The sequence below is a fragment of the Ambystoma mexicanum genome, chromosome 1q, assembly GCF_040938575.1.
Source record: "Ambystoma mexicanum isolate Mex_15411 chromosome 1q, UKY_AmexF1_1, whole genome shotgun sequence".
Taxonomy (NCBI): domain Eukaryota; kingdom Metazoa; phylum Chordata; class Amphibia; order Caudata; family Ambystomatidae; genus Ambystoma; species Ambystoma mexicanum.
The window spans coordinates 932618075-932644073 of NC_090922.1; the positions used below are offsets into that span (position 1 = coordinate 932618075).

Below are 25999 nucleotides of genomic sequence, written 5' to 3' on the forward strand. Positions count from 1 at the left end.
ATGAGGTTTTAAGGCCTTTGACCTGGCCCTAACTGGAAGGCTGACTTGCCAGTGAGGGCCAGGGGCAAGGGTCATGACACACACAATAGAATTACACAAATGAGCAAAAAGACAAATATACCATCAGAAAAAATACAATTAAAAAATATATTGCATTATAAAAACAACTTTCAAAAAATGTTATATCATTGTTAAAACCTGTATAATATATCTTGAAGCAGACTTTATCAGGGAAATTTGTCGACCATCACAGATTCCATACCAAAAATCATCAGACAACAAAGAGGAAGAATCATGAACAAAGTGCAAAAAGTGCAGTACCCTTGGATGTTGTAAGATGGGTCAGTTTATAAATCAATGCTCCAGTGTTTCAATCATGTTCCAATCCTTAAAAAAAATCTACATAATCTGGCAGGATGGGGGACCTTAGTTCTAGCACCCAATATTCAATTAATTCAAGGAATAGTGCGCTCAGAAATATTATTGTCCCGAGGGTTCGGGCATGTGTTTTTAAGCATACGATGATCGATCGCACAAACAAATTCCAATGCACCTTACCGTAGTTTTCCTCTTTTGTATTAGGGGTGTCACGGTATTGGTTTTATGGCGGTATGATAACGTTCTTGCCAAATGACGGTATATCATGGTTATCGCCGTAGAGTGGAGTTAACTAATCTTAACAAATATTTTCTTAAATGTCATAAATTGTCAGCATTTTGAAACTGGTCTCTGCACATTTTTAGCTGATCCTCCAGGAATCTAAGGCAGCTGCAGATTTGGTCTTTCATGGCGCTCACTCGTTGATCGCCTTAAATGAAAGAGTGACTAGTGGAAGTGTTAAAATGCTAATTTTGAGCAATGAGCTTGCTGCTCAGTCACATGTCATTACTTTGAAAATCTGCCTCGACCTGCATTATTTTGGAACCACATGGCATAGGCATCAGTCATAAAAGTTTATTGTGATAATGCTTTATCCCATTAAAGGGGGAAAAGTCACTCATGTGAGGTCTGAAAGCCCAGGTCATTGTGTTTCTTTTGTGAAAATGTCATAGCCAACACACACTCACGGAAAAGTTGCATATTAATCAAATCCCTATAGCTTGTTTACCATCTGCCTGGTATATTATAAAGATCTGATGTTGGACCATGTAATCCTAACAGAACATCATTCAGTGGGCGCTGTGGATATCTTTCTTGATTCTTGCAATACATGTTAATTTACCTTCTTAAAGATCGTGGCACAAAAACGTTTTGAAAATGACAGTTAAAATACATATCGTCACAAATATGGCCTAGACCACTACATCACCACAGCCCCATCATTACCATTTTCCCTAAGTCGGAGTGCATTAGGACCCTTGTCATGTGAGTTGAGACGGAGGAATGCTTTCATGGGTGGTGTCACAAATCGAGGATAGACCTGAGAAATATCTCACCCCCATTGCTCTGGATACTTCAAATTGAATGCAGAATCTGTCCTGCCCGCTTGAGTCCAGTGCCATATGCAGAAGGCAGGTGAAGGATCAATCGAAGCAACAACTCTAGTGTCAATGTATAAATCTACACGGAGGACAGTTGGGGGGGGGGGACATAGTTTATACACTAGCACAAAGCACTGATAGGCGCAGTGTTCATACAGTCTACAGAGCTAATGTTTTTTGTGGACGTGCATCAGAAGGGCATCTAGTTCATTCCCCCTTTGAATTCTGGAATGTGTAGTTCCCCATCTTCCAAATTGGTGGGAAAACTACAAATCAGCTGATCTTTAACCAGACTACTGATCACAGAGAAAGAGCGGTCCCAGCATCAAAGCTGAATATACTAATGTGGCCTCACTTTCCCTATGCTTGTTTGGCAAGCGCCAAATCCCACAGTGCAAGATCCATAATGCGCAGCACTTGCTTACTGCAGCCTTTCCAAATCAGATTGAAAAGCTCACTTAATAGCTGCAGGCCCTAAAACGGTATACCGGTATAAACAACGTGACGGTTATTATAGTTCAATTTAGCTGTTCACGGTATCTATAACGGTATACTGTTATACCGTTACACCCCTATTTTGTAAACATGCAAAATCAGGCAGCAGGGCATGGCCATCTTGTGATGATCTTATCCGTTGCCGCATCGCCCAGGGTGAACTGCCCTGGTAGCACTAAATCATATCCCCCGCCCCTGAGCCGGACATCAATAGACGCGTACCGCCCATTTCACAATGCCAAAGCACGTCTCGTGTCAACATTCTCTGTGCCTCAGCTAATGACGGAAATGGCAGGACACCTCTTTCCTCAATAAGTATAAACAGATCGCTTCACAACAGACAACATCAGATTTTCTTTTCCATTCCTCTCACTGTTTTTGAGTATTCTGTGCCTTGTTTCTGTGCTCTGGTCAGCTACCTTCGTTGCTTGTAGCCCGTGCAAACAGAAACCAGTACCATTACTATAAATTATTTTCATTTGTTTCCCCCACAATGGCAACAATACAGCCCTACCAGTACGAGCCAGAGTATTCCGAGGCAGAATTACTCAAAAGAGAAAGATGCAGAAACGATGGGGCTTCGGACGCCAGTTGGGAGGACGATTCAACAGATGAAGAACCTGGTCCTAGTCGCATCAAGGCATGAAATAAGCGGTATCGCATTGCAATTTGCGATACGATACCGCTGGTTTACGTTTTAAATTTAATATTATGTCACAGAAACTGCAATATGATTTATAGCACCAAGCGCAGAGCTTAAAAGGCACAGATTACTGTGCCTGTTTATTTAAACTCTGCGCTCGGTACACTGACAGTGTGCAGGCAGCAGCTCCCGGGCTGGGCTAAATACATTGTATCAATGTACAAGCCCAGCCTGGGGGCGGCGTCGAAGTCACGCAGAGAAGACTTCAGCAGGAGCTCACTCACAGACCCAGCTTCAATCCGAGGTAAGGAGTCATGCTGGGGTGCTTAGGGGAGGGTGGAGGAGGAGGGTGCAGGCCTTCTGCGAGCCGCTTGTCTGCGGGTCTGGGTGTTAGCAAGTGGGCACGGCTAGGAAGAAATATTTTGCCTGCCCGTTTGGGGGGGGGGAGAAATATTAATTCCAGCCACTTGCTAGTACCCAGCCCCACAGTAAAATGGCATGCTGGCAGATCGCCTTTCAAATATTCTTTCCTTCTCGTGATTCGCGAGAAGGAAGGAATATTTGAAATGCCCCAAACGGACGGGAGAAATATTATTTCTGCCACTTTCCAAGCCCCCAGGCCTGCAGTAATAACGTAGCCTGCTTGCAGAGAGCATTTAACATTTCTTTCAGTCTCGTGATTAAAAGTGCGACAAGCGCTTTAATCACAAGACTGAAAGAACATTAAAAATGTCCTCTGCATACCGGAACTGAGGGAACAGGTTCCCAGAACTCTCCCACTCTAGAGCCACATCCAGAATCTGCCCACCATTTCCTCCAACCCACATCGGACTACAAAGGCACTAATTAAATGTTTAAGATGTGATATATTACATTGTTGCATGTAACACTTTATCCTGCAAGACCAATAAAATGTTGTTATGAGAAAAAAAAAAAAAATGTCCTCTGCAAGCAGGCTACCTTATTACTGAAGGCCTGGGGGTTTGGAAAGTGGCAGAAATAATATTTCTCCCGCCTGTATGGGCAGGAGATTTATTATTTACTGCTACTTTCCAAGCACTCAGGCCTGCAGTAATAACGTAGCCTGCTTGCAGAGGGCATTTTTAATTTTCTTTCAGTTTAGTGCTTAAAAGTGCCACACGCGCTTTAATCACGAGACTGAAAGAACATTAAAAATGCCCTCTGCAAGCAGGCTACCTTATTACTGCAGGCGTGGGTGCTTAGAAAGTGGCTGGAAATAATATTTCTCCCGCCCGAACAGACGGGAGAAATATTATTTCTGCCACTTTCCAAACACCCAGGCCTGCAGCATACTTGCCAACATTTTGTAGTGAAAAAATGTAGGATTTTTCAAGTTTCAAAACGAATGCTTAGCATAACAATTACATCACAGGAAAATACAAAACATACATTGTTGGCACCACTGGAGCATTCTAAAATACACAACCCATCGAACAGCACAAGATGGAAAGATGTTCAAATGTTAAAAATGTATCATTCTGAATGTAAGTTAACACCAATTACCTACCTTCATAGAAGGTAATCACACAGAGCTGCTAGGCAACGTTTGCCACTGCTCTGTAGCAGCAGCCTGGGTAATACATATTTATTCCTGCAGTGCAAGATAAATAACTGAACAGCATGGAGACTGATACCCTCCTCAGTCTGATATGCAGATGATGTGTGATGGTGGCACGCTCTGCCACTTGCCTTGACTGGTGGTTCACCTAAGGCCTGTCCCGGCCAGAATGCAGGGCAAAGTCATGTAGCTGTCAGGTCACTGGATTGGTCTGAGCCCATCACTCAAAGTAATCACTTACCCGCCCACCCCACAGACAGACTAACTAATGTGTTGCATGTTTTGTCCTGGGCCGGTCTCAAGCAGCCTGCCTTGGAGTCACATAAATTACCTGCCCCTGTAAAAAGCAATAGGATATGTCACCCACATCTGTAGGCAGTAGGACTGCTTTAAAAGCAGTAGCCTACTGCCTAAATCAGTAGGGTTGGCAAGTACGCTGCAGTAATAACGTAGCCTGCTTGCAGAGGGCATTTTTAATTTTCTTTCAGTCTAGTGCTTCAAAGTGCCACAAGCGCTTTAATCACGAGACTGAAAGAATATTTAAAAGCAGGCTATGTTGTTGGCATACGGTGACTAGATGTCCAGGTTTTGCCAGGACTGTGCCAGTATTTGGTGCTCTATCCCCCTTTCTCAAGATTATGTTCCCATTGGAAACTGCAGTGGTCTCGGTTTTTTGTAGGTCTAGCTTGAAGGCAGGAATGCACAATCTCGCACAGAATACATGCTTTATTTTACAAATTAAGATAGTGCTAGTTTGTAATAAATGTATTATAATATGGGTTTCTTTGAACAGCAACACTTAAACCCCCTTCTCCTCAAAACGTAAGTGTAGTGCCTTGACAGCCACTTTCAAGAGTTAGTCCTACTTTTATGTTATTTACCATGTCGCAGTTTTTTGCTTTTTAAATTTGGTCACCCTATGGGGGCCTGATGGGCATTACAAAGATGTTCCATTATGGATCAGGGTGCACTGGAACCCTGGCTTTCAGTCATGTGATTAAAGTGCTTGTGGCACCTTAATCACGAGACTGAAGGATTATCTAAAAGTCCTCTGCAGCACCATGCTGTTATTAGTGCGGGCCTGGTTGCTTAGAAAGTGGGTGGAAATAATTGCCACTTTCTAAGCACCCAGGTGCAACAAGCATTTAATCACAAGACTGAAAGCCAGGGTTCCAGTGAAACCTGATCCATTTTGGAACGTCTTTGTATGTCAGATAACTGCAGTTTTAAAGCACACTGCTATCCATCTAGATAATCTGATAGACTGACATCCCAACATTCTGGGACCAGTTTCAAAAAGAGTAAGTAGCATATGATGACATCACAGTAGATGTCACATCAATTTTACCCAATGAAATGCCAAAGAAATAATCTGGGGGGTTAACAGCCGCCGATTATCACTAAACGGCCAGGCAGCAGTACGTTGAAATAATACCCACTGAAAAGCTATAAATCCTATATAAAGCCTATGTCAGCAAGTGCCTGCTGTGGAGGAATCCGTGTGAAAAGGCAACGAGGTGATAACACTTCTGTATACCCCAAGGGAAGGGACGGCCGGAAGGGCTGCCGCAAATGCAGCTAAGGCATTAAGCCCCAGAACAAAAGTGTATATAAATTGCTGTGTTATTATATAACACTGCAAACTGGCAACATGGGTTAGTTGCTGTGGACATCCCTGAGACTCATGGCCCTTATCAAATGAAAAGGCTGAAAGGCCCGGATGCTGTCCCTGATTGCAGGGCTTGTTGTTAGCAAGTGGCTGGCAGTAATATTTCTCCTACCCGTTCCGGTGGGACTAATATTTCCAGCTACTTAAGCACATTGCTTTGAGTAATCAGTTGCTGTTTGTCTGTTTTGTAGACATTGGAATGTGTCTGTAGAGGACGATAACAGGAAAGAGTGAACCTTCACACTGACTCTGACAACAAACGAAGAGTCACCAGAGAGGTAAGAAAAGCGTAGCCCATCTTTTTATACTAAAAAAACATCTTGTGTTCGTGCCATAGGCAGCGCCTTACAAGAATGGAACAATATTTAAAAGGCCTTTTGCAAGCAGGTTGTGTCATGTGGCTGTCACTTGTTATATTCAGGGTGGTGCAAATACTCCCCCAAAGGTGGTTGCTTCGAGTGATTTGTGTTCTTTGCGAATAAACAACCATTTTGTGGTTCTTGAAACACAAAACAAATGTGTACCAATTTGAGCTTGGAAGGTATGTGGTAAGTTGCTAGCAAATTCTGGCTTCACTGCTTAACCAAACTGTGTGATCCTGGGCAAATCATTTGATCCAACCCAGCCACACCAGTGTGCTGGCAAGAACAGAAATGTGCATTATTTATCCTTAGGCAGTGTTGGTGGCCTAATGGGCATTACATTGCACAATTTGCTGCTAACTTGCCACCCAGTACTTCAAACAATGTTGTGGAGTCACAAAATGCGGTGCCTGTGAACTATAGGTTTAGAGAAGAGGTTTCTGACCTCTTGGGCACCCTGATGATTTTTCTGTTGACTTTTAGGTGTCTGGGACAGCACTCCCTCTTTAGATCATTTATTTTGATCTTTTAAATCATCTCAGTTTTTGCTGTCTTGCAATAAGCCAGACCACAAATGGATGATTACATGTTAACTTGCTGGGCCTATTTTATCTCGCAGATGAACCTTTATGGCCCTAGTAACTGGTAGGTGCTGCAGCAGGGCCTCAATGACCTGGGCAGACCAAGAGACTGGCATCTAGCCATTTGGTTCCGCAGAATAAGATAACTAATGTCCCCAATTTGTCATAAACTCATTGTAGCTGCTATCTTCATTTTGGGCAGTTGCTTGTGATTGTCTTATGCCAAACACTAGTTAAATGAAACTTGATAATAAAATAAAGATGACACACGCACAATTGCATCTTTATTGAAGTCTTGTTGAGATGGACAATGCACTATGCACCACTGACTGCTGCATGATCCAGCTGCAAAAAGCGTTGAACTGAAAAATGTTTACAGAGCTTTTTTAAAATCAGATTTATTTATGTAGTCCATTCATGCAGTGAACCTTTATATTTTACACTCATTGCACAAATGTATTACTTCAGAGGTACATAGAAATGCTGTATTCTTCCTAATTGTATGTCTTGGGGTAAAACTAACTTCTGGTGACATTTAAAATAGGAGTACAAAATTGCTAATCAAATAGGTTTATTTGCTCATCAAAAATATTTTAATGAGCAAATTCTGCTAATCAATTTTTGAAAACTAATTTATGCCTTGCGCATGGACAGCGTTTCCACCTGGTGTACCTGCTTTCGGTGCGCGCTAATGCCAACCGAGGAGGAGAACTGCTGCTGCCGAGAAAACTCTGGATGCTTGTCCTACATATCGCAAGGCGAGCCACGACCGCTATGCGTTACCGAGCTGCCAGGCTTCAGGGCAGCCTGCCTCACACGGTCCGTGTTGAGGATTTTGATGGTGCTTATGCAAGAACTTCGCGCAACAGTTCGCCCTCGGAATCCAAGTAACGAGTAAGTATACTCTGGTTGTGATGTCACTTAGGCCACTACTATTTCAAGGTTGTCTCCTATATTGTCGTAACTTCAATATATCATTGTCAAACCAATTTAGTCTTGCAATTCTCTAGTAATATTTGTAGAATAGTCGTTCAATATTGTACAGTGTCTAGGTAGCATTTGCACTGGCAACAATGCCATTGGATACTAGAATTGTCATTGCCAACTAAGGTTTAATACACTTATCTTGTTCATTTAAAAACAGTTTGTATCTTTCTCTTTCACAGGTGGTACAGGGTGGTAGCCTATCGTTCATACACATGGTGGCTTCATGGGAGGCTTGGACACCGTGAGTAATACCCGCCTGTGCCGTTGGTGCCATTAAAGAAACATTCCCCAGTGACAGCGGTCAATACAGGGGATTTTCCCTCACTGTGCTGCAACCTGAACTTTATAATGTGTAGTACATTTGTGCCATAAAATTAAGAAACAAAATAAAGCACTACAGAATTTTTATCAATGGTTGTTTCAGTTTTTCAGTGAATCAAGTGTGTCTCCATTCAGCAGTGTTCCGGGCCTTGTCTGCACGCCTCAGGCCCATCCACCCCCTCTCCATTATCAAAGGCAGTTGGCACCAGTGGATGTGCGCTGCCAAAGAGGGCTGGCAGGGGCAGGAACGGCCAAGGTGCCAAACACCATGTGCACTTCAAAGGTATCTTCCGCACAGGGGCCATTCTACACATGGCCTATACAGACCCCGTGTCTCAGGCAGGATCCCCTGAAGCAGGCCACGCCCCTGCAATCCACATAAGACCACGACATATACACATCATTCATTCACATACACACACCCTTTTGCTATACAGACCCCGTGTCTCAGGCAGGATCCCCTGAAGCAGGCCACGCCCCTGCAATCCACATAAGACCACGACATATACACATCATTCATTCACATACACACACCCTTTTCTAATTCTTTATAAACCACTTGATATTTATCATGAGAACATCTTTCAGCACTGCAAGTCAACTTGTGAACGTGCTACCTGAGAACCTCTGTGACCACTGCGACTCTACTTATTGTCGTGCAACCTGTAAACATCTCCCTGTGCTCCTGCCACTAACTACCCTGCTTGCTAAATCAAACTGTTTGTTAGTCAAGGTAAGGGCATGTCTCCTAATCATATCTCCTTGATCTCTAAATTTCTATCTATTTTGAGCAAACGTACCCAGTAGTGTTATGTTCATTCATCTCATTGCCATTGAATTGAGTTTAATTTTTTTTATGTTATCGATATATCAATTGTCATCAGCGTCAATTGGCATCGAATTGCATCCTTAGCAGACCGTGTCAATATTATAAGCATGTTTCCTTTTGTGCACGATAGCACATTCAAGGGACGAGTAACATGTTCTGATTTTCATCACATCAAAGAATTGTTTATGAAAGTTATCCTATAATACAGCCGCCCACGCTACACTGGTTTTGCTGTGGTGACCAAGACATACCTTGCATAGAAGAATGTATGGTATTATCCTTCTTTCTCATGTTTTTATGCAAAGTCATTTTCGAATAATGTTGACCTTTTTTGTGCAGAATTTACAATGCCTGCATGTGCGATTTTCGGTTGCCCTTCTAAGACCCATGAGAAATCTGAAGGCACTACAATACATGCATTTTCAAAGACTGTAGATCGAATAAGAGAATGGCTCAGATATTGCGGATATGCGCTGGAAGAGCTTGAAAGCAGAGTCAAAGATGTCTTGGAGGACAAGAGGGGTGATCGATTCCGCATCTGCAGCCTGCCCTTTACCCAGAATATGTACGACCCATCCATGTACACAAAGAAGAATCAACTCGGAACGACTCGAAAATTGCGCCCAAATGCAATACCGACCCTATTCGTTCACATGCCGCCTCAGGTGAGTTACGGTTCCGGATTTAGCTGTAGCCCTTTGGGTCATGAACAGGTAACTAAATGGACGGATTGGTGTTTTAGGTGTTTTTTTCCCTTATAATACTTTTCAATTAAGTAAGATTCTAATGCTTTTAAATAAAGACCATGTTGCTGAAAAAAATTGATTTATGGGCACAGATAACTACGCTATAGTGTCCTTTGAAATAAGCTTAATGTTTTCGTAATCTGTCTACTTACATGCCCATTTTTAAGATTAGCATTTCTAAATAAAATTATATTTTCCCTTTACAACTCCATGACTATGCACTGGATATGAAGGAGCAAGATTCAGCATCCATGTCTTGCCTGGAGTCTACAACCACTTCGAGCGCATATCAGGTAGTCTTACTTAGCTATTCAGTTCCGGAATTGTTTTATGCATGGAATTTGAGATAATCTGATCATATTTACGTACCGTGTCATTCGTTTACACAATGTTTCATTCGTGGATTGCTATTGATATGTACCAATGTCTGCGTCACAATGTGCGCATTCAATTTCAATTGTTTCATTCATACTAATACAAGTACTGTGTTTCAGGGAGATGCTGAAGCTTCGACTACAATTACATCATCCCTTGTAGTTGATCCAGAGGTAAGCGTACTGACATTTCCCTCGAATGAGATGAAAGTCGGTCCTAGATCTGATACTATTAGACAGTGACAGTATTAGTATTATTTTGCAAATTGCTTGAGTGCAACATTTCGAAGAGTGTGTTTCAGACAGTCAACTTTGATCGAGTAAACTAGCCATCAAGCAGGTGAAATCCCAAATGTATATTTTGACTAAATGACGTACACGATGTACAGGTTTATCTGTGTAAGCCATGTGTGCGAAGGAATAATTTGATTTTGAATACAAATGACTTAACAAATGACTTATTTTAAATGGATACTCTTTTCTAGGGATGTATACAAGATCCAGATATAGAATAGGAGGCACGTGGATCAGAGTCGGTGGACCAGCTTGCTGTTGCCTGACGTTACAGTAAAGAAGGTTTCAAAGAAAAGCAAGATAAATAAGGTAATTTATAAACAATTTTAATTTTTAACCAGCGTTTTGTGCTGGGGCCTTCATAATATGCTTTATTTTTAATGTAAACTGTCCAATACTGTATGTTGGATTTACATTGAACATCTTTTTCCAACCTGTTTTCTAGTTTCCCGATGGTGTACATACTATGCAGACACAGACAGCGACACAAATGAGATATTTCACCATGGAGCAACTATTAATTGAGGTGCTGCATGTTCAGACTCAAGATGCATTTGCCCAATGGCCAGAAAATTAATTTAATGTGACCAGCGAAGCCAGCAAAGTGTTTTTGGACCATTGCTACAATGCGTCTGCTCCACCAGATGAAGATGAAACTGAATGTATTGAAGATGCTTTTGAATTAGTCGCAGACCAATTGACACAATCCACACCCGCCAAAAAAGGGCCACTCAAAAACCAGTCGACATTGATGTTCTCTGATTCAGGTTCAAGCAACAGACGCTGAAATGACAGAGACTGAAGCATCAATACAATTGACTGAGGAACTAGACAAAGATCTCGACTACAGTATGTCCAGATTGGCTGATATGTCAACCACAGTTCGGTCAGAAACAACATTAATGCCGGATGACAGTCTAATAAAGGAGGCCAAATACATAGTATTCGACAACAGCTTGATGGAGATTATAAAGATGCTGAAATGTGTACATTCAGTGAGAGGGGAAATATGTGGGAAGCCATTGGTGAATGTGACTCGTGTATCATAAGGCAGTAACCTTAAAATACATGCCACCTGTGAAATGTTCCATGAAAAATGTTCATGGTCCGCTCAACCAATACTGGGGAAACTGCCAGCTGGCAATCTACTGTGTGCAGCAGCTTTACTTTTCAGCGGCTCTAGTTTCATTAAATTGGCCAGTTTCTATCAATTTGTGGGACTCCATTTCATTTCTAAAACGCAGTACTACAAATATCAACGTCAATATCTATTCCCTGCCATTAGTGAAGCTTGGAAAATTGAACAAATTGTCTATTCAAAGTACATTCTCCGAAAAACAGTTCATGCAAGCTGGCTATGGACAGTGTGACAGCCCCGGATTTTCAGCAAATTACTGCACATACCACTTTCAGGACATGGAAAGTAAAAAAAAATTGTGAGTTTGGTGGTCGTGCAGGTGTGCGAATGTAACTCCTCAGTGGCCATGGAGAAACTTGGTTTTCAGAAATCACTGGAAGATCTACAATCGAGGGGAATGCAAACTGACCTCATAGCCGTGGATAGACACGTTTCAATTGCCAAGACAATGAGAGAGCAGTTTCCAAATATTCACCATCAAGTTGATGTATGGCACGTTGCCTAATCCATCAATAAAAAAATCTCAGCTGGAGGGAAATGAAAAAGTTAGCAAAAATATTTCACAGTGGTCCCAGTCTTTCAGCAACCATCTTTGGTGGAGCTCCAAAACTTGTGATGGGTCTGTGAAAATTCTACTAGAAAAATGGCGGTCACTGATGCACCACTGTTCCAACGTTCACTCTTGGACAGAAAACCAACATTTCCACCAATTTGAACATGGCCCTTTGTCGCCGGAGCAGGAACGGAAGAAGAAGTGGTTGATTCCATCTTCGCCTCCACACAAAGCCCTTAAGAAGATTGTGTTTGATAAAACTCTATCAAGAGATCTGAAGGGACTCACAGCATTCTGTCACACGGGAGATTTGGAGGTGTTCCACAATGTGCCTAAAGTACAGGCCAAAGAGATTGCATTGCGGCATTCAAGGGATGAAATATAGGACATTAATAGCGGTATTTGTGCATAACGAGAATGTAGGCCGTGAACAATCGAGGACTGCGGGAAACCTTGGGATGCTTCGCTACACTATGGCCTTTACAAAAAGAAGCAAAAAATGGGTGGTCAAGCCAGTATATGAGCAAATGGAATTTGATTTTGTGAAAGATCTTATTACTGTTTTGGAGATGCATGATCATGGAATTGCGTGCAATTTTGTTCCGAGTACACAAACATTGCCACAAAACATTGCCAACGTGTCCTGTCCACCTAAAGCAGAGCTTGTGGAACAGTTCAAATCCAGGTACAAATAATTAACATTGTTTTTTTTTTTAATCAACAATGTTTTTATGAAGTGTCCAAATAAAGTATCCAATTCGTCTGTTAAAATGTATCCTCTTTGTTAATTTTTTTTTCAACTAGTGCAGTTTTTACAATTGCCTTACAATGTAACGCTGTGCTTTCACAGTTCACAGTTTCGGCAAGCTACTGTGGGACCTTCACTGATCGTGGGAGGGCCAGATGGATAATAGTGTGAAAGAAACCATACAGTTGCCCAAATAGCTGAATAACTGCTCGGCAGCGCCACGATCATCGAGCAAGGACAGCCCCGCCAATTTTCCTCCTGTGACCGTGCATCACAATTCCAGTTCTCATGGATGCGGTGAGCCAAGATGTTGCAAACTAAGAATGTATCTTCATTCTGAGTGAAGGTCACCAGCTTTGAATTTTTGCTTGCGAGCTGAGGAAGCCCACGCATCGCACACACAGTAAAAGATTCAATTGTTTTTTGACCTTGAGAGAAAGGGACAATTCCGAAAGGAATTGAATGAAAGGAGGGGTATAATAATGTAAGATATGATAAGGTTCTCCATTCCAAAACTGGACTAAGGAACGTTATGGTCTGAGTTACGCCAAGACAATGGAAATGCTGAATATAATGCAAGTTTGACTTTCGACGAATGAGCATCAACTTATCATTAGCTGACCATTATTGCTGGGTTACATTGTACTTGTATGTTCTGTGTGGCATATTGCAATGAAACGCAAGTACAAACTTTGTGTGTGTACTGGTCTTTCTACCGGGCACATGGGCAGTCAGCATGGAGATGCATGTAGACCACCACTCGGTTCCCCCAGGTTCAACGCTAATATTTCATTAAAATGCCATCTATGTGCACCTCGAATTGTAGGGTCAGCTTACCTATCCTGTTTAGAGCTGAACATACTCCATAGCACTATCCTCAGAAGCAAATTGTGTAGTACTTTCCACGTTGTTTTCTCTGCATTCACATTGTTTCACGTCTGTGCTAATTTTTAGTTTTAACTTGATGGCGAATTAATAAGTAAAATGATAAATTGTAATAAAGATCAGCTACTGAGACACATTTCTATTATGTTTTCCAAACAGGTACATCCGGCCATTCTGCGATTGTCATAGATTCCAGATACCAACTGATGGTTTCTTCAACCGGCAGCTGCAGTTACATGTCAATAACTGGATATATTTGACTCTTTTTTGGGACGATCGCCAAAGGCTGATATGTCTTTACGCGGTATCAGGTAATGTAATCGCGGCAAAAATGTCATGGTAAAAATATATCGCGGCAAAGATGCCGCCATTTGACCCGGTAAAAGTGTGCCCCATTATACCATTTAAGGGGGGCGGGGGTTGCAGTGGTGTCCCCCGCTCCCCATTAATGGTATAATGTGTCCGGGAGTTGCGGGGGTGTCCCCCGCATGTTTTACATTGACTGCGGCACAAAAACGGCAGCATTTGTGCCGCAATATTTTGTTATCACAGCAATTTTTGCCACGATTATATCACATGGAACCCTTTACGCGGTACCAGCCATTAGGAGCAACATAACATCCTTTACGGTGGTCTAGCCCCAAGTTCATGCACAAGACCTGCAATTCACTGTGCAACCAAAGCACTTCTTTTACCCAAAACGAACACCTTGTGTACCCAAAAGGAGCACTGTGTGACTCATGATAAACATTTTCGGATCCCGAGCAAAGAAAAAAAAAGTCCAATTTGATTGAATATGGCAATAGCCGGATGTTCTCTGACCGTTTATTGTGAAATAAAAGTACTTTAAAAATTGTACACAGTCTTGCTGTTTCCTTTTGAAGTACAGTTTTATATTCCGAATTGTGACACGCTGTGTTGTGAGACGATGTGTGTTGATTTCCGGGTTCTGCGTCACGTAGGTGATGACTGGGTGCGTTTGGCTACGCTGCCCAGTAACGTCACGGAGAAAGGCAGAGAATATCACTAGGTTTGGTGATGTCAGGCTCAGGGGCGGGGATATGATTTAGTGCCGCAAGGGCAGTCCTGCTTGGGCGATGCGGCAATGGATAAGATTATCACAAGATGGCCGCGCCCTGCTGCCTGATTTTGCATGTGTACAAAAGAGGAAAACTAAGGTACGGTGCATTGGAAATGTTTGTGCGATCGATCAACGTATGATTAAAAACACATGCCCGAACCCTGGGGACAATAATATTTCTGAGCGCATTATTCCTTTAATACAGATAAAAACGCAGCACAAGGTCAGTATTCTCTGTCTGCATTGAAATCTAACCAAGTATCCCAGTAACACTGAATGTCTTTTCAGAAGATATCCCACAAAGCGGTAGAATTTATAGCTAGAAATCAAATCTGCTGTTTGCACCAGTCCTAGAGTTTTTTTTTTACCAACAAAGGATTCTTTAATACTGGCAAAATATTCTTGCACTTCCCCAACGCAGTCCAAAATTATACTGGAAAACCCTTTGTTCAACAAAAAAAACTTTGAAACTGAAAAACCCGAATTAATACAAGGAATTCAGATTTTCCCTTGGGCAGAGAGCAATAAAAACATTCTGTTTAATCAAACGGGGCTTAAGAAGGGCCTTAACACTACTACAAATGGTTTGGCCTGGACCACCATTATTCAGCAGGCTTGGTCAATATATAACACTTCTGTGTTCGTAGCATATATTGATTTTAGCACAGCCTTTGATACTCCAGATAGGGGCAGGCTATGGAGGAAGCTGCGTATTAGGAACATCCCTCCTGGCCTGTTAAAAATGATCATTTCCCTCCATGAGCAAACCAGGGTTAAAGTCCGCCTTGACCAACTTAGTGGACTGACCAACTGGCTACCAACCAAGAAGGGGCTTAAGCATGGGTACATCTTAGCACCGATGTTGTTTAACCTTTACTTGCTAGATCTCGGAGAGGCCATCGCTAACAAGTCCACTATGCCACCGAAATTAGGCGACATTCCTATTCAATGGATGGGTAATGCGGACAAGCCTCTTCTCTTTGACCTTACTCCTGGTGGGTTGCAATCCTCATTAAGCTTGTTGAAATCAAACTCTGAACCAAACTCCATTAAAGGGAATATTGCCAAAACCATGATTTTCAGTTCTTCAAATAAAAAAGGTGCAAATAATTAATTAGCACATGGATGGGAAGGTAATTGAAGTAGTTCCAGATTATAAATATCTGGGAATTAATCTGGACTCTAGGTTGCGAGGTGTTCTACACCTAGGACGCATCTAACAAATATCGGTCAGATAATTGGTACCATCGGCTCTTTCGCCCACAGGGGCGGGTGGTTACTCTGTTGGAGTCCTGTCTAAATTGTACCAGGCCAAAATGCTACCAATTTTTTTCTATGGTGCTGAAATCTGGGCTTTCGGAATTAAGAGCTGACAAAACTGGAGACATTGATCCTAAAGACACTCCTGAGATTACCTCCCCATACATCCATGGAAATGATTTACTTGGAATTTAATATTGTACCGATCCATGTCCGATTTCATTTGAGTGTTCCAACTACATACTGGGAGCTTGTAAACGCCCCAGATGATTCATTGAATACGTTGAGATATGGTATCTTGTTTGGAGATGACATCATGTCTTCCAGTTCCATAGTGATTAAGCGGATTGCTGACAGGTGGCTTAGTTTGACTCCAGAAAATGTACTTGCTATGCCACTCAGTTTAGGAATACTATGAAAATCATTCTACATTTGCAGAGTAAGGAACAGCTGGCCGTTAACTTGGCAACCAAAAGTAAGGCTGCTCTTTACATGAAGTATATTTGGGACCGGAACACATTTTTGCGCTAGATTCATCATTTTTTGGGTAATTCCTTGGTCTGGGAGTATCTCAGAATTAAATGTAATGTAGTAAAGTCCTTGGAAATACTTGGAGCATGGCAAAGTATCCCAAGGACCTACAGACATTGCTGACTGTGCAGCAAGATGCAATTGGAGTCTTCCAACACTGACTGATCCTCACTTGAAGCTTCAGGTCCTGGACATGTGGTCAGCTGGCCTCGAAGGGAACATCAAGGCCGAAGAATTATGGAACATTTTCATGAGTGGATGTCATGATGCGTGTATTGTATACCTTACTTCCTTATGGAAAAAGATTGTAAATATTTTGGCCAACTTGGCATGTTGATTTGGTGACTATGTTATCGCTTCACGTAAATAGTTGAGTTGATTCAATGCACTGCAGTGACCGTTTGTTACATATGTAAATATTCATAGGCTTCGTTATGGAAATGTGTAGTGTTAAAAGTTGACATTTGTTAGCTGAATAATACAGTAAATGCAATATCTGAGACCAGTTGATCTGGAGCTGGGCTACAGAAGAAAGGGTTGAGAGGTCACATTGTTCCCAGATCTGCATTGATGAAGTGCTGTATACTGTTTATTCTGGAATTAAGAAAGTTGCACAATTTGGGAGAGAGGTGAAGTGTATAAGGTATGTGACCAACGGTTTTCTTTTCGTGTTAAATAGTTAATAAAATAATCTTTTTTTTTTTAAAGCCACTCTTTATCACCCAAACCTGAAAAGGCAAGTTAAAGGATACGAGATTAGGTACTATATACTAAAAGAAAGTCTTCAGTTGGTGGGCTGATCAACTAAAATCAAAAAACTCTCAGCAATGGAAGCTGTTGCAGCTCTATGACTAACACCCAAACAAACAGAGTTGACGTGAGGCAGAAGAGCACATTCACTGCCAATTGAGCCTTGGTTGCATATGGTCATAAAAGATACCCATATATTGGTGAAAATCAAAGTGTGGTGCATGAAGGAGGAGCAAGCTAACCAGAAGCACCATTATAACAGAAGGTATGTCATTAAAGATACTTGCACACAGTCAAGTGATTGGGTCATGGTTTGACTGAACCACAAGGACTGGGACACCATTTTAAAAATAGCCACCCACTTGAAGAACACATGAAATGTTCAACGTATGTGAAGACAGGTGGCTCTGCAACATGGAAAGAATGGCTTGGTATGAAAGATGGGCAAACAGAGAATCAATGGGGTCGAGGGCACATGCAAGGAGATATTTGCTTAGACCCCTAAAATCGATTCCAGCAAGCCCATCAGAGCAAAACGAACAATGGAACACATTTCTGATCCCGCTTAGCAAAATGACACTTCGAGTCTTCTTGCGCCATCCGTGGTGGGTAAATAAGTCACATATCCATACTCGGACTTCCCATTAGAAATGATTCTTGTTCATTGAAGTCCAAAGCAGGAATGGAGCCAGATTTCCTGGAACTGTAATCTGGCCAGTTTTTTCCCCACAAACAGGTTCTGAGGAAACCAAAAGCCCTTGAGCCAACATAAATGCTGTGTCATATCATAAAATACTGCAAAGGCAGAAATATACTGAGATGGGCAGGCGCAAAATCAGTTGTTCCCAAAACTAGGCTGTTCCCTCCCATTAGATCCCCACTCCCATGACTGTAAAGCACTCTGTGCCCAATAAATACCTAATCATAATAGGCCACTAACTTCCAAAGAGATCTGCTCCGGATTTGCTTTTCTTTTGTTTTGCATTTAAACAAAAAAATAAATCGGGCAGCACATGGGCCTCACTGGGGTCTGTCACCCCATGAGTGGCTACAGTCTGTGGCATGTGTTGGGGAGAATTCTCTTTAAAGGCTAATTTCCCTTACCTATAGAGTCCCCGAGCAGCTTTACATTATTTGAAGGGTTTGTTTTTTTCTCCTGCTAAGATTGAGACCCTTTTTCCCCCCCACTCTTAGACAGATTGCTGATGTGTATTTGAGGCTGTTTTTGTGCTTATGGTCTATGGGGTTTTTCTTACCCTCATGGGTATCATCTTTTTACATGTGTGTTACACAGCACCCTTAGTGCAGTAACACAGGGGTGTCACAGTGACCCCCAAACATAGACTCCATACCCTGGGATTGACTACTGTCTCCCAGGGCATGTAAAGTCCCCATTGACATTACTAGTCAATAGTTACGAACAAAACCAGTACAACCCATCTTACTATGGAAGTACTGGGAAGGGTTAGTAGTTTTTCCCCTGGTGTTCATTTTCGAGAGGGTACCGTCCAGTCCCTCTCTCCAAGGTTTCTGGCTGGTGGCAGTGGTCACTACCATAAATATTCGACCGCAAATATTTTCCTATGGGATTTTCCAATTGTTCGAGACTACCACTTTTACTGACAGCCTCTAACATACCGCCGGTTTATTTTATTATTAACTTTACTCCGGTGTTTTTTTTTTGCCAGAACTTTAATAATATTTCTTTCTTGTGTCTTTCTCTGAAATCCTAATCCAGGTCGGGATCCTTTGTTCGTCCTTTTGGCAGGCTTCTGCACAGAAGCCCCCTCTCGGCGCCACTGAGTCTGGGGTAGACAGGATGTGTGGGAGAGGGAATAGGCACCCTGGACAGGGTTGCATAAGCAACCCAAGTCGCACTCTGCCCAGATAGGCTTGGGGGTTATCCCTCCAGGATAACCACCCCGCTGTGTGAGTGAGAGCTAGGCTGTATGAATGGGGGGGTTTTCTGCATAAAAGCAGGGCTCTGAGGACAAGACGTCGCCACTGGAACTAAGAAACCCGAAGAGGAGAGAAGCTGAAGACATCCGCAACAAATGAACCACAGGTGAAGCCCTACTGCAGATCCTCACCACTTTTCTCCAACGACAAGTGAAGATCTTCACCTGCAAGAGCCTTCTTCGCTTGAGCTGGTGGGGCCAACCAGTTCGCCAATCGCCTTCCAGGACCTGCCTTGGTCGAATCGCCAGTGCCAAGTACTTGGAGACCGGATAGCCAGGCACCCGTCCACCACGATTGCAATTTAAAGGAGCGTACCTTTTATTTTGGCATCACCACGGCTGGCTTCATCCCTGTGCAGCGCAGTAACTCGAACCTTCCTCCACGACGAGAGCCTCTCTTCTCTGCTGGATCTCCCGAACTGCAGGAACTACTGCCACCACAGGAGCCTCTTCCACTTTTAAGGTACATTGTTCCGCCAGGCCTCCTGTTTCGTTGGGTACTGCTAAAGGTGTTTTAAATCCTTTACTTACCTTCTGGGTTGGCCGCCCCCGTCGTCTAACATTGTATTTTTACATTCTGCAACCGCCTTTTCAATTCGTTAAACAAAGACTTGACTGCAGCTACTAGAACAGTTTGATCCTGGCCACATTGCCTGTACCACTGACTCTGGCACAGGCCTATTGACTCTGGCTAAATCTGTTACAACTGCCTTCTCTAGATTTCTTTTAATCAAGAAATGTGTTGGTGCACCTAAAACTTTTATAACCACCTTTTCTAAGTATTGTTGAAGTGCCCCTTTGCTCGGTTTTCACCCAAGTATTGCTTATGCTAAAGTACTGCCTTGCCTAACTTGTTCACAGTCCACTTGGGAAGTGTTGCTGGTGCGTTTTAGAGTCTGAACCTGTATAACTTGTCCTTTCCCTCCCTTTTGAGAAATTGTTAGAGTGCCATTTCTGCTTGGTTTACACTGTGCCATTTTGCTCAGTTTTCACTCTTGCTCAAACTTGTCTACAATTTAAATAGCGAGTCGTGTATACTTTTCTTCACTGTTTAACCTGCTTTAATGATAGTGATTTGTGTGCTGATTTAAGAGAGTGTAAAATAAATATTTATATTCTTTTTGATACAAAGCCTTGGTCAGTGTTTCCTTGTTCCATAGTACTGTAGTCCTATTGTGTAAACCCTGAATACTGCTCATCTCCCTCTTGAGATAAGTCTGACTGCTCAGCCACAACTACCAACTAAATCTGTGTGGTACAGACTGATACCAAAGGGGATTTATTGCATATACATGTAGTCCTAATCTTCTGTAGTGCTCCCTAAGGAAACTGCATAGGATTCTGCCTAGCAGCATGCCCACTAAAAAGTGCAAATGTTGGGTGATTAGACAAGGGAAGGGTGTATAACAAGCCCCATACTTAATAATTAATTTTCTTTCACTTTATGTTTTGATAGTATAGGTGTACAACACAGATCACTACATGTTTAGGTTTGCATTACCTTGCATGTTTTTGTTAAACATTGGCTTCAATTCAGGATAAGGAAAATAAAACAACCACAAAATGTATTGCCATAATAAATTAAGCATTGTCAAGTTGGCTTATTATGGGATGTATGCCAATGTTATTTTGGCCCTACAATTTGTGAGCACCTATTACTTGACTATACCCCTAATCTCACCACTTCGTTCAAGTCTCTGCACTGCTCTCCCCCGCCCGAAGTGCGTTCTCGAGTAAATGTGTTCAATTTCCAGCACTGATTAGCCCCGTTTACTGTCCCCGGCGTTTCTTCTGCTTCTACACATACTTCTTTGAGTTCGGTTGCGTGCTCCCCGCACAGTTTCTTTCCTTCTCCCACAATCATTTTGCAGAATCGCCTCTTTCTTTCCACGTAAAAACCACATCTGCCGGGCAGAGGAGCCCGTACACCATCTGCAACTGGCTCTGACATGTTTGTCTGAAAACGCAGGGAAGAGACAGAAGCTAACACCACCACCACTCACTGACACTACGTTTAGCCACGCAGTCATTGACATAGAAGTCGGACAAAATAACCAAGTGTGCCGGTTGCCATTTTGGAACGGGACACCTCCCAAGAACTACAGTTCATTCTCATAATTAGATCTGCTTTATGCCTCGCACAATCATGGCTTCTAAGATTACAATAATGCGGCTTGTGTGCGTAAAGGCAGAGGTCATGCGCCTGCGCAGCGGGCGGTTGCCTGGTAGTCCGAGTAACGGCGGGTGGGGAGCGGCAAACTCAAAGTTCAGAGCCTGAAAACTTGCGGGGAAAGGAAAGTTGTTCATCTGGAGTAGCCTTTCTGGGCACCGGGGTATAAGGCGCATCGGACATTAGAGAGCATGAGCGGGATATCATGGCTGAGCTCCTCTTCAACCAGTTGGTGGCACTGCAGATAAAATGCAAGGACTGCGAGGAGAGGTGAGGGTTGGAATCGAGGGAGTGACAGCTTGGGGGAGAGGAGTATTTAGAATTGGCCTTGAGGGAAATTGAGGGGACTGGTGAGTGGAGAAACCGAATGTAACTAAAAAGCGCCCAGTACGTGGACGGAACAGTTGAAGGCATGTTAGAGGACACAGCACTGACTGGATTGTTTTATGGGTAGAATTTTCTATACTAGCCAGCGAAGTACTCAAGGTAACAAGCGCAGAGCTGATCGCGGACAGTGGGAGCATAACGCGCAAAATGGGAGCATATGCGAGGGGAGGAGGACACGGAGGGGTGATGGCATTTATTATCTATCATTCGTAGGGTCATTCACATTATGAGTTGTTAGTTTCTGAACATAACGCCAAACCTCATTTTACAAAGTTTACGGTGGCTCTGTCCCAAAGAAGTTTTGACCAAATGAGAGGGCTTCTTGGATTTAGGTTGATTTATAACATTTTAGTAATTAAAACATAAGTATGCATTTAAAGCACGTTTATTTAGGATCACTGCTTGCGCAACTTTCCCCAAGTTATGAGACGCACTGCGCTGTCATGTGTATGGTTTCCAGGTGCTTTTGAAAGAAGGGGGCAGGTTATGCTAGTGACAGGGAGGAAAAATGCAAGACACTCTTGCTGCTGGGATAATGCATGCAATAGTGGTCTGTGTGGAGAGCATTTGTCTTCAGATGCTAGTCTTCTGTGCCTGTGTTACTGGAGTGCATTGGCCAGGGCAATGGTATGCAAGTTGTTTGAGGGGTAGAGTTCTGTTGGTTGGTGTCTTTTGGGAGGGATTTTAAATTGCTTTTGCGAGTGTCATCGATGGTCTTTAATAATGTTTGTTCTTGGACGTGAAGAATACCGTGTTTGTGTTGGGGCACTCGCTTAATACTGTGGCCATACAGCATGGCAACAATTAAACTAGGTCACGTAATTGAACATTTCATACAGTGCTATGCAACAAAATACAATGGGGCATCTGTCAAAGTAGATTGAACAATGCATGCAGTCGGGAAACCGTTAATCTAGGTTGCTAATCTGTGAATGTGCCACAATACACTTAATCCGTAAACACACCCTCCAGGATATTGCGGCATGAAACAGCAAATTTTGCAGCACAGACCTTTATTTATTGCAGCATTTTTTCGGGCACATTTTTTATTCACTGGAGGGTGTAATACTGGTATATTGCAGTAAAGAGGCAGTGTGCAAGGCTATACGAGCCAGGGTGTCATTATTTGTACCTTTTTTGTTATCAATTTAATACACCAAATGTCTCTGGCTTGCCAGAACAGTGTTTGTTTTGGCTACATTTTTGGTTTAATGTGCATGCCTATGTAATGTTAACTGTATTGATCATTATCAGTTGTAATACTGAAAATATTTCCCCCAATCGACTCTCACCAACGCACGTCTCGCCAATTCTCCCAACTTGCTTTCCCAAACCTCTCACTCTGTCATACACATACGTACTCTGCAGTGGCCTACCGAGCGGGGGGCCAGCGGGAGGGTAAGATGCCCCCCCACCACCCCACAGGCTCTATTGAGCTATTGAGAGCCTGGCCAGGACTTTTGTCAGTGGGACACCTCTCCAGTTTGGCACCTCAATGAGGGTGCCCAACAGGAAAGGTCAACGTGTGCTGAGCAAGTCCTGCTCTGCAAGCTCATTTTCCTAACAGCAGGTCGCCTTACCCTTATCGAACAGGAGAGGAGGCTAGAACAATGTCCCAAGGAGCACCAGGCAGCAGAGGGGCTGTTGTGTTGCTCTGTGTAAACAGAGCATTAGAATGTGAGCCATTAGGCACTGGTGGGAGGGGGGTACTATTAGCAGGGACTTTTGTCACTTTAGAAATGTGCATTGTAGGGAGTGATCGGCAGTGAGGAGGGTGCATAATGCGACTATGGATTTACCCAAGAGGGATTTTTTGGGTTCACATTAATCTGCATGATGCTATTGTGACTTTGCATGCAGGATGGGGACAATAAAACTAAAGCCATCCGCTTAAAGACTGATGATGCACTTGCAATGTCCTTTTCTGTGAAGTCCTTTCTGTTGGTGCAGTCATATGCAAATTAGGAGGTTTTGTATGATTTCGCCCCAGAACGCATGGACAGAGCTCTAACATATGAACTCCCTGCATCTGTAATGATTTGCAGTTTTATTTTTTTGTTAAGTCTTAAAATGCCATCTGCCACAAATGTTACCAAAAAAGTAGATTGGAGCAGGGATGAGCGGTTTGTGGGCACGAATGAGACCATATGGAATTGTGTGCACTGCATTTGGGGGACAAGTAGCATGACTTTTTTCGTGTCTCACTGACCCCCCCCCACACTCTTGCAATGCTTGATGCTCCCCTGGTACTCTGTCACACTGCCAAGTCATAATTTGCACTCCCCAGACCATGCCACACTCCAAATCATACTCGCGCCTTATGCTCCCCAATTCCTCCCGCAGCATACAGTCCTTCATTCTTTCATGCTACTTCTGTCTCCTGCATTCTTTCTCCCATTCTATCGCACTCTGCCCTCATCCTTCCTTTCTACCAATCTGCAGTTCACTGACTCTTTCCGGCCAACCGCTTGCTCACTGCTTTTTGACCCACTGCTCACCCTGAGCCCATGCTCCCTCTACTTTCTGTACCTCTGCTCCCTCTCTGATTTCTAGCCCGCTGCTCTCTCTGATGTAGGGCCCACTGCCCCACTGCTTCCTCGCTACTCTCTTGCCCACCGCTTCCCCCTCTGACCCACTGCTTTCTTGCCTACCACCGCACATTTCACCCCGTTGTTGTCGCACTTAAAAATGGCATGACCGGATCAGGAAAGACCCGGTTATGCAGTGGCACCCACCCTTGCGCCTATTCAAAGCAGACACATAGGGTTGCCTACAATTGGTGCACATTTAAAAAAGCGCATCTTGTTTTTAAATTTGGGATGTCTTTTTAAATGTGCAGAAACACCCTCCGATTTGCGCAGATGGGTGAAATAAAGGGCATCTGAATGGGTGCATGTAAAATACACACATTCAGATGTCTTTTGCGGTTGTGGTTTGGGCTGCTCTTTTTTTTTTGTCGCAAGTAATGAGATGTGCTTGCACATTTAGTTTGTTGCGTCAAAACATTTTTTGAGAACTTGGTCCCTTGTATTCTTTTTTTTTTTTTTTTTTAACAGTTTTTGCAAAATTTTTACAGGTGTTTCTGCAAAAAAGGCACTTTTTGCACTTTAAAAAAAACAGCAGTTTGTGGCATTTTGCGGGATCTCAAAATCGTTATAAGCTGGAGGGTCTGCTTGAAATAACAATATTATATATAAGCAACATACTATCCTGCAATATCCAGCCCCGTCGCCGAAGGAGAGGGCACAAGCCCTCCCCTCACCTGATCGCCATCCAAAGTAGAAAGGAAGAGCGCGTCCTGATGCCACAACGACGCTGTGCACACCCCTCGACAAAGCGACACCATCAATATTTGAATTACTGCCTATAAGGTAAATTGTGCAATCCCGATCACCCGCACAACATACAGGCTTGCATCCGACCCATTTCGTTATTTAACTGCATTGTGTGCAATGCGGTCAATGGGTGCCATCTCCTTTGCCAGGCCGATGTTGCACGCCTGACTTCCTGCCCGACTACCTGCACAGCCTCAGATTGGCTGAGCAGGCCCTCATCTGACCCCCACCACCGATAGGTGGAAGCGGACAAGGGAAGCCCTACACAGAAGGGCAAGCAAAAGGGCCTGTCTCTGCCTGTCAAGCAAAAGGGCCTGTCTACACCTACGAGCCCGAGGCATGGCCCCTGCCCGGCAGGCCACCCATCGGAATGGATATTGCAAGCCCCCCCCAGCTTGCGTCTGCGATTGACCTACTTAGGTAAGCTTGGAACTCTCCTCTGTTACGCTCACCTGGTATCCACGGGGACACCACCCAGCCCTGGTTGGATGATTTGCACTCTCGAACCCTCTCCCGGTCCCTTGGTAAGACCTCTGGTTAAAGATGGGTCTGCAATATAGGAGAGCTGGATTCAATACCAGATTGTCTTTGTTTTCCCACCTCCCTTGGCCTCAACTCCTTCCTCTCCCTTGGGCCCTCTACTCACCTTAATATTGTAAAAGGTGGATTCTCCGTCCTGCTCCATGTGGCAGGGACGCGTAGATGTGGGGGGCGAGCAGCGACCAAGTTACTTCACTGGTGCAACCCCCCCCCCGTGGGAATCCAGGCCTGCTGCGACTCTGTTGGTTTGCTGCTTTACAGTCTTTATATGCAGTTCTTATGTTCCTCTTAGTTCGAATAAT

The 25999-nt window shown here is 43.3% G+C and overlaps 2 protein-coding genes across 4 annotated transcripts in view; one reads left to right on the forward strand and one right to left on the reverse strand.

The window, feature by feature from the left end:
* TRMT13 (tRNA methyltransferase 13 homolog) overlaps window positions 1–21274 on the reverse strand; it is an 876862-nt gene extending 855588 nt beyond the window's left edge. For both annotated transcript variants that reach the window (XM_069641589.1, XM_069641588.1), the window contains exon 1: window positions 21073–21274. In XM_069641589.1, coding sequence (XP_069497690.1) covers window positions 21073–21216 — 144 coding nt within the window. In that variant the 5' untranslated portion in view covers window positions 21217–21274. The remainder of the gene's footprint in view (window positions 1–21072) is intronic.
* Window positions 21275–21482: 208 nt separating this feature from the next.
* Window positions 21483–25999, forward strand: part of SASS6 (SAS-6 centriolar assembly protein) — a 1114399-nt gene continuing 1109882 nt past the window's right edge. For both annotated transcript variants that reach the window (XM_069641586.1, XM_069641587.1), the window contains exon 1: window positions 21483–21705. In XM_069641586.1, coding sequence (XP_069497687.1) covers window positions 21641–21705 — 65 coding nt within the window. In that variant the 5' untranslated portion in view covers window positions 21483–21640. The remainder of the gene's footprint in view (window positions 21706–25999) is intronic.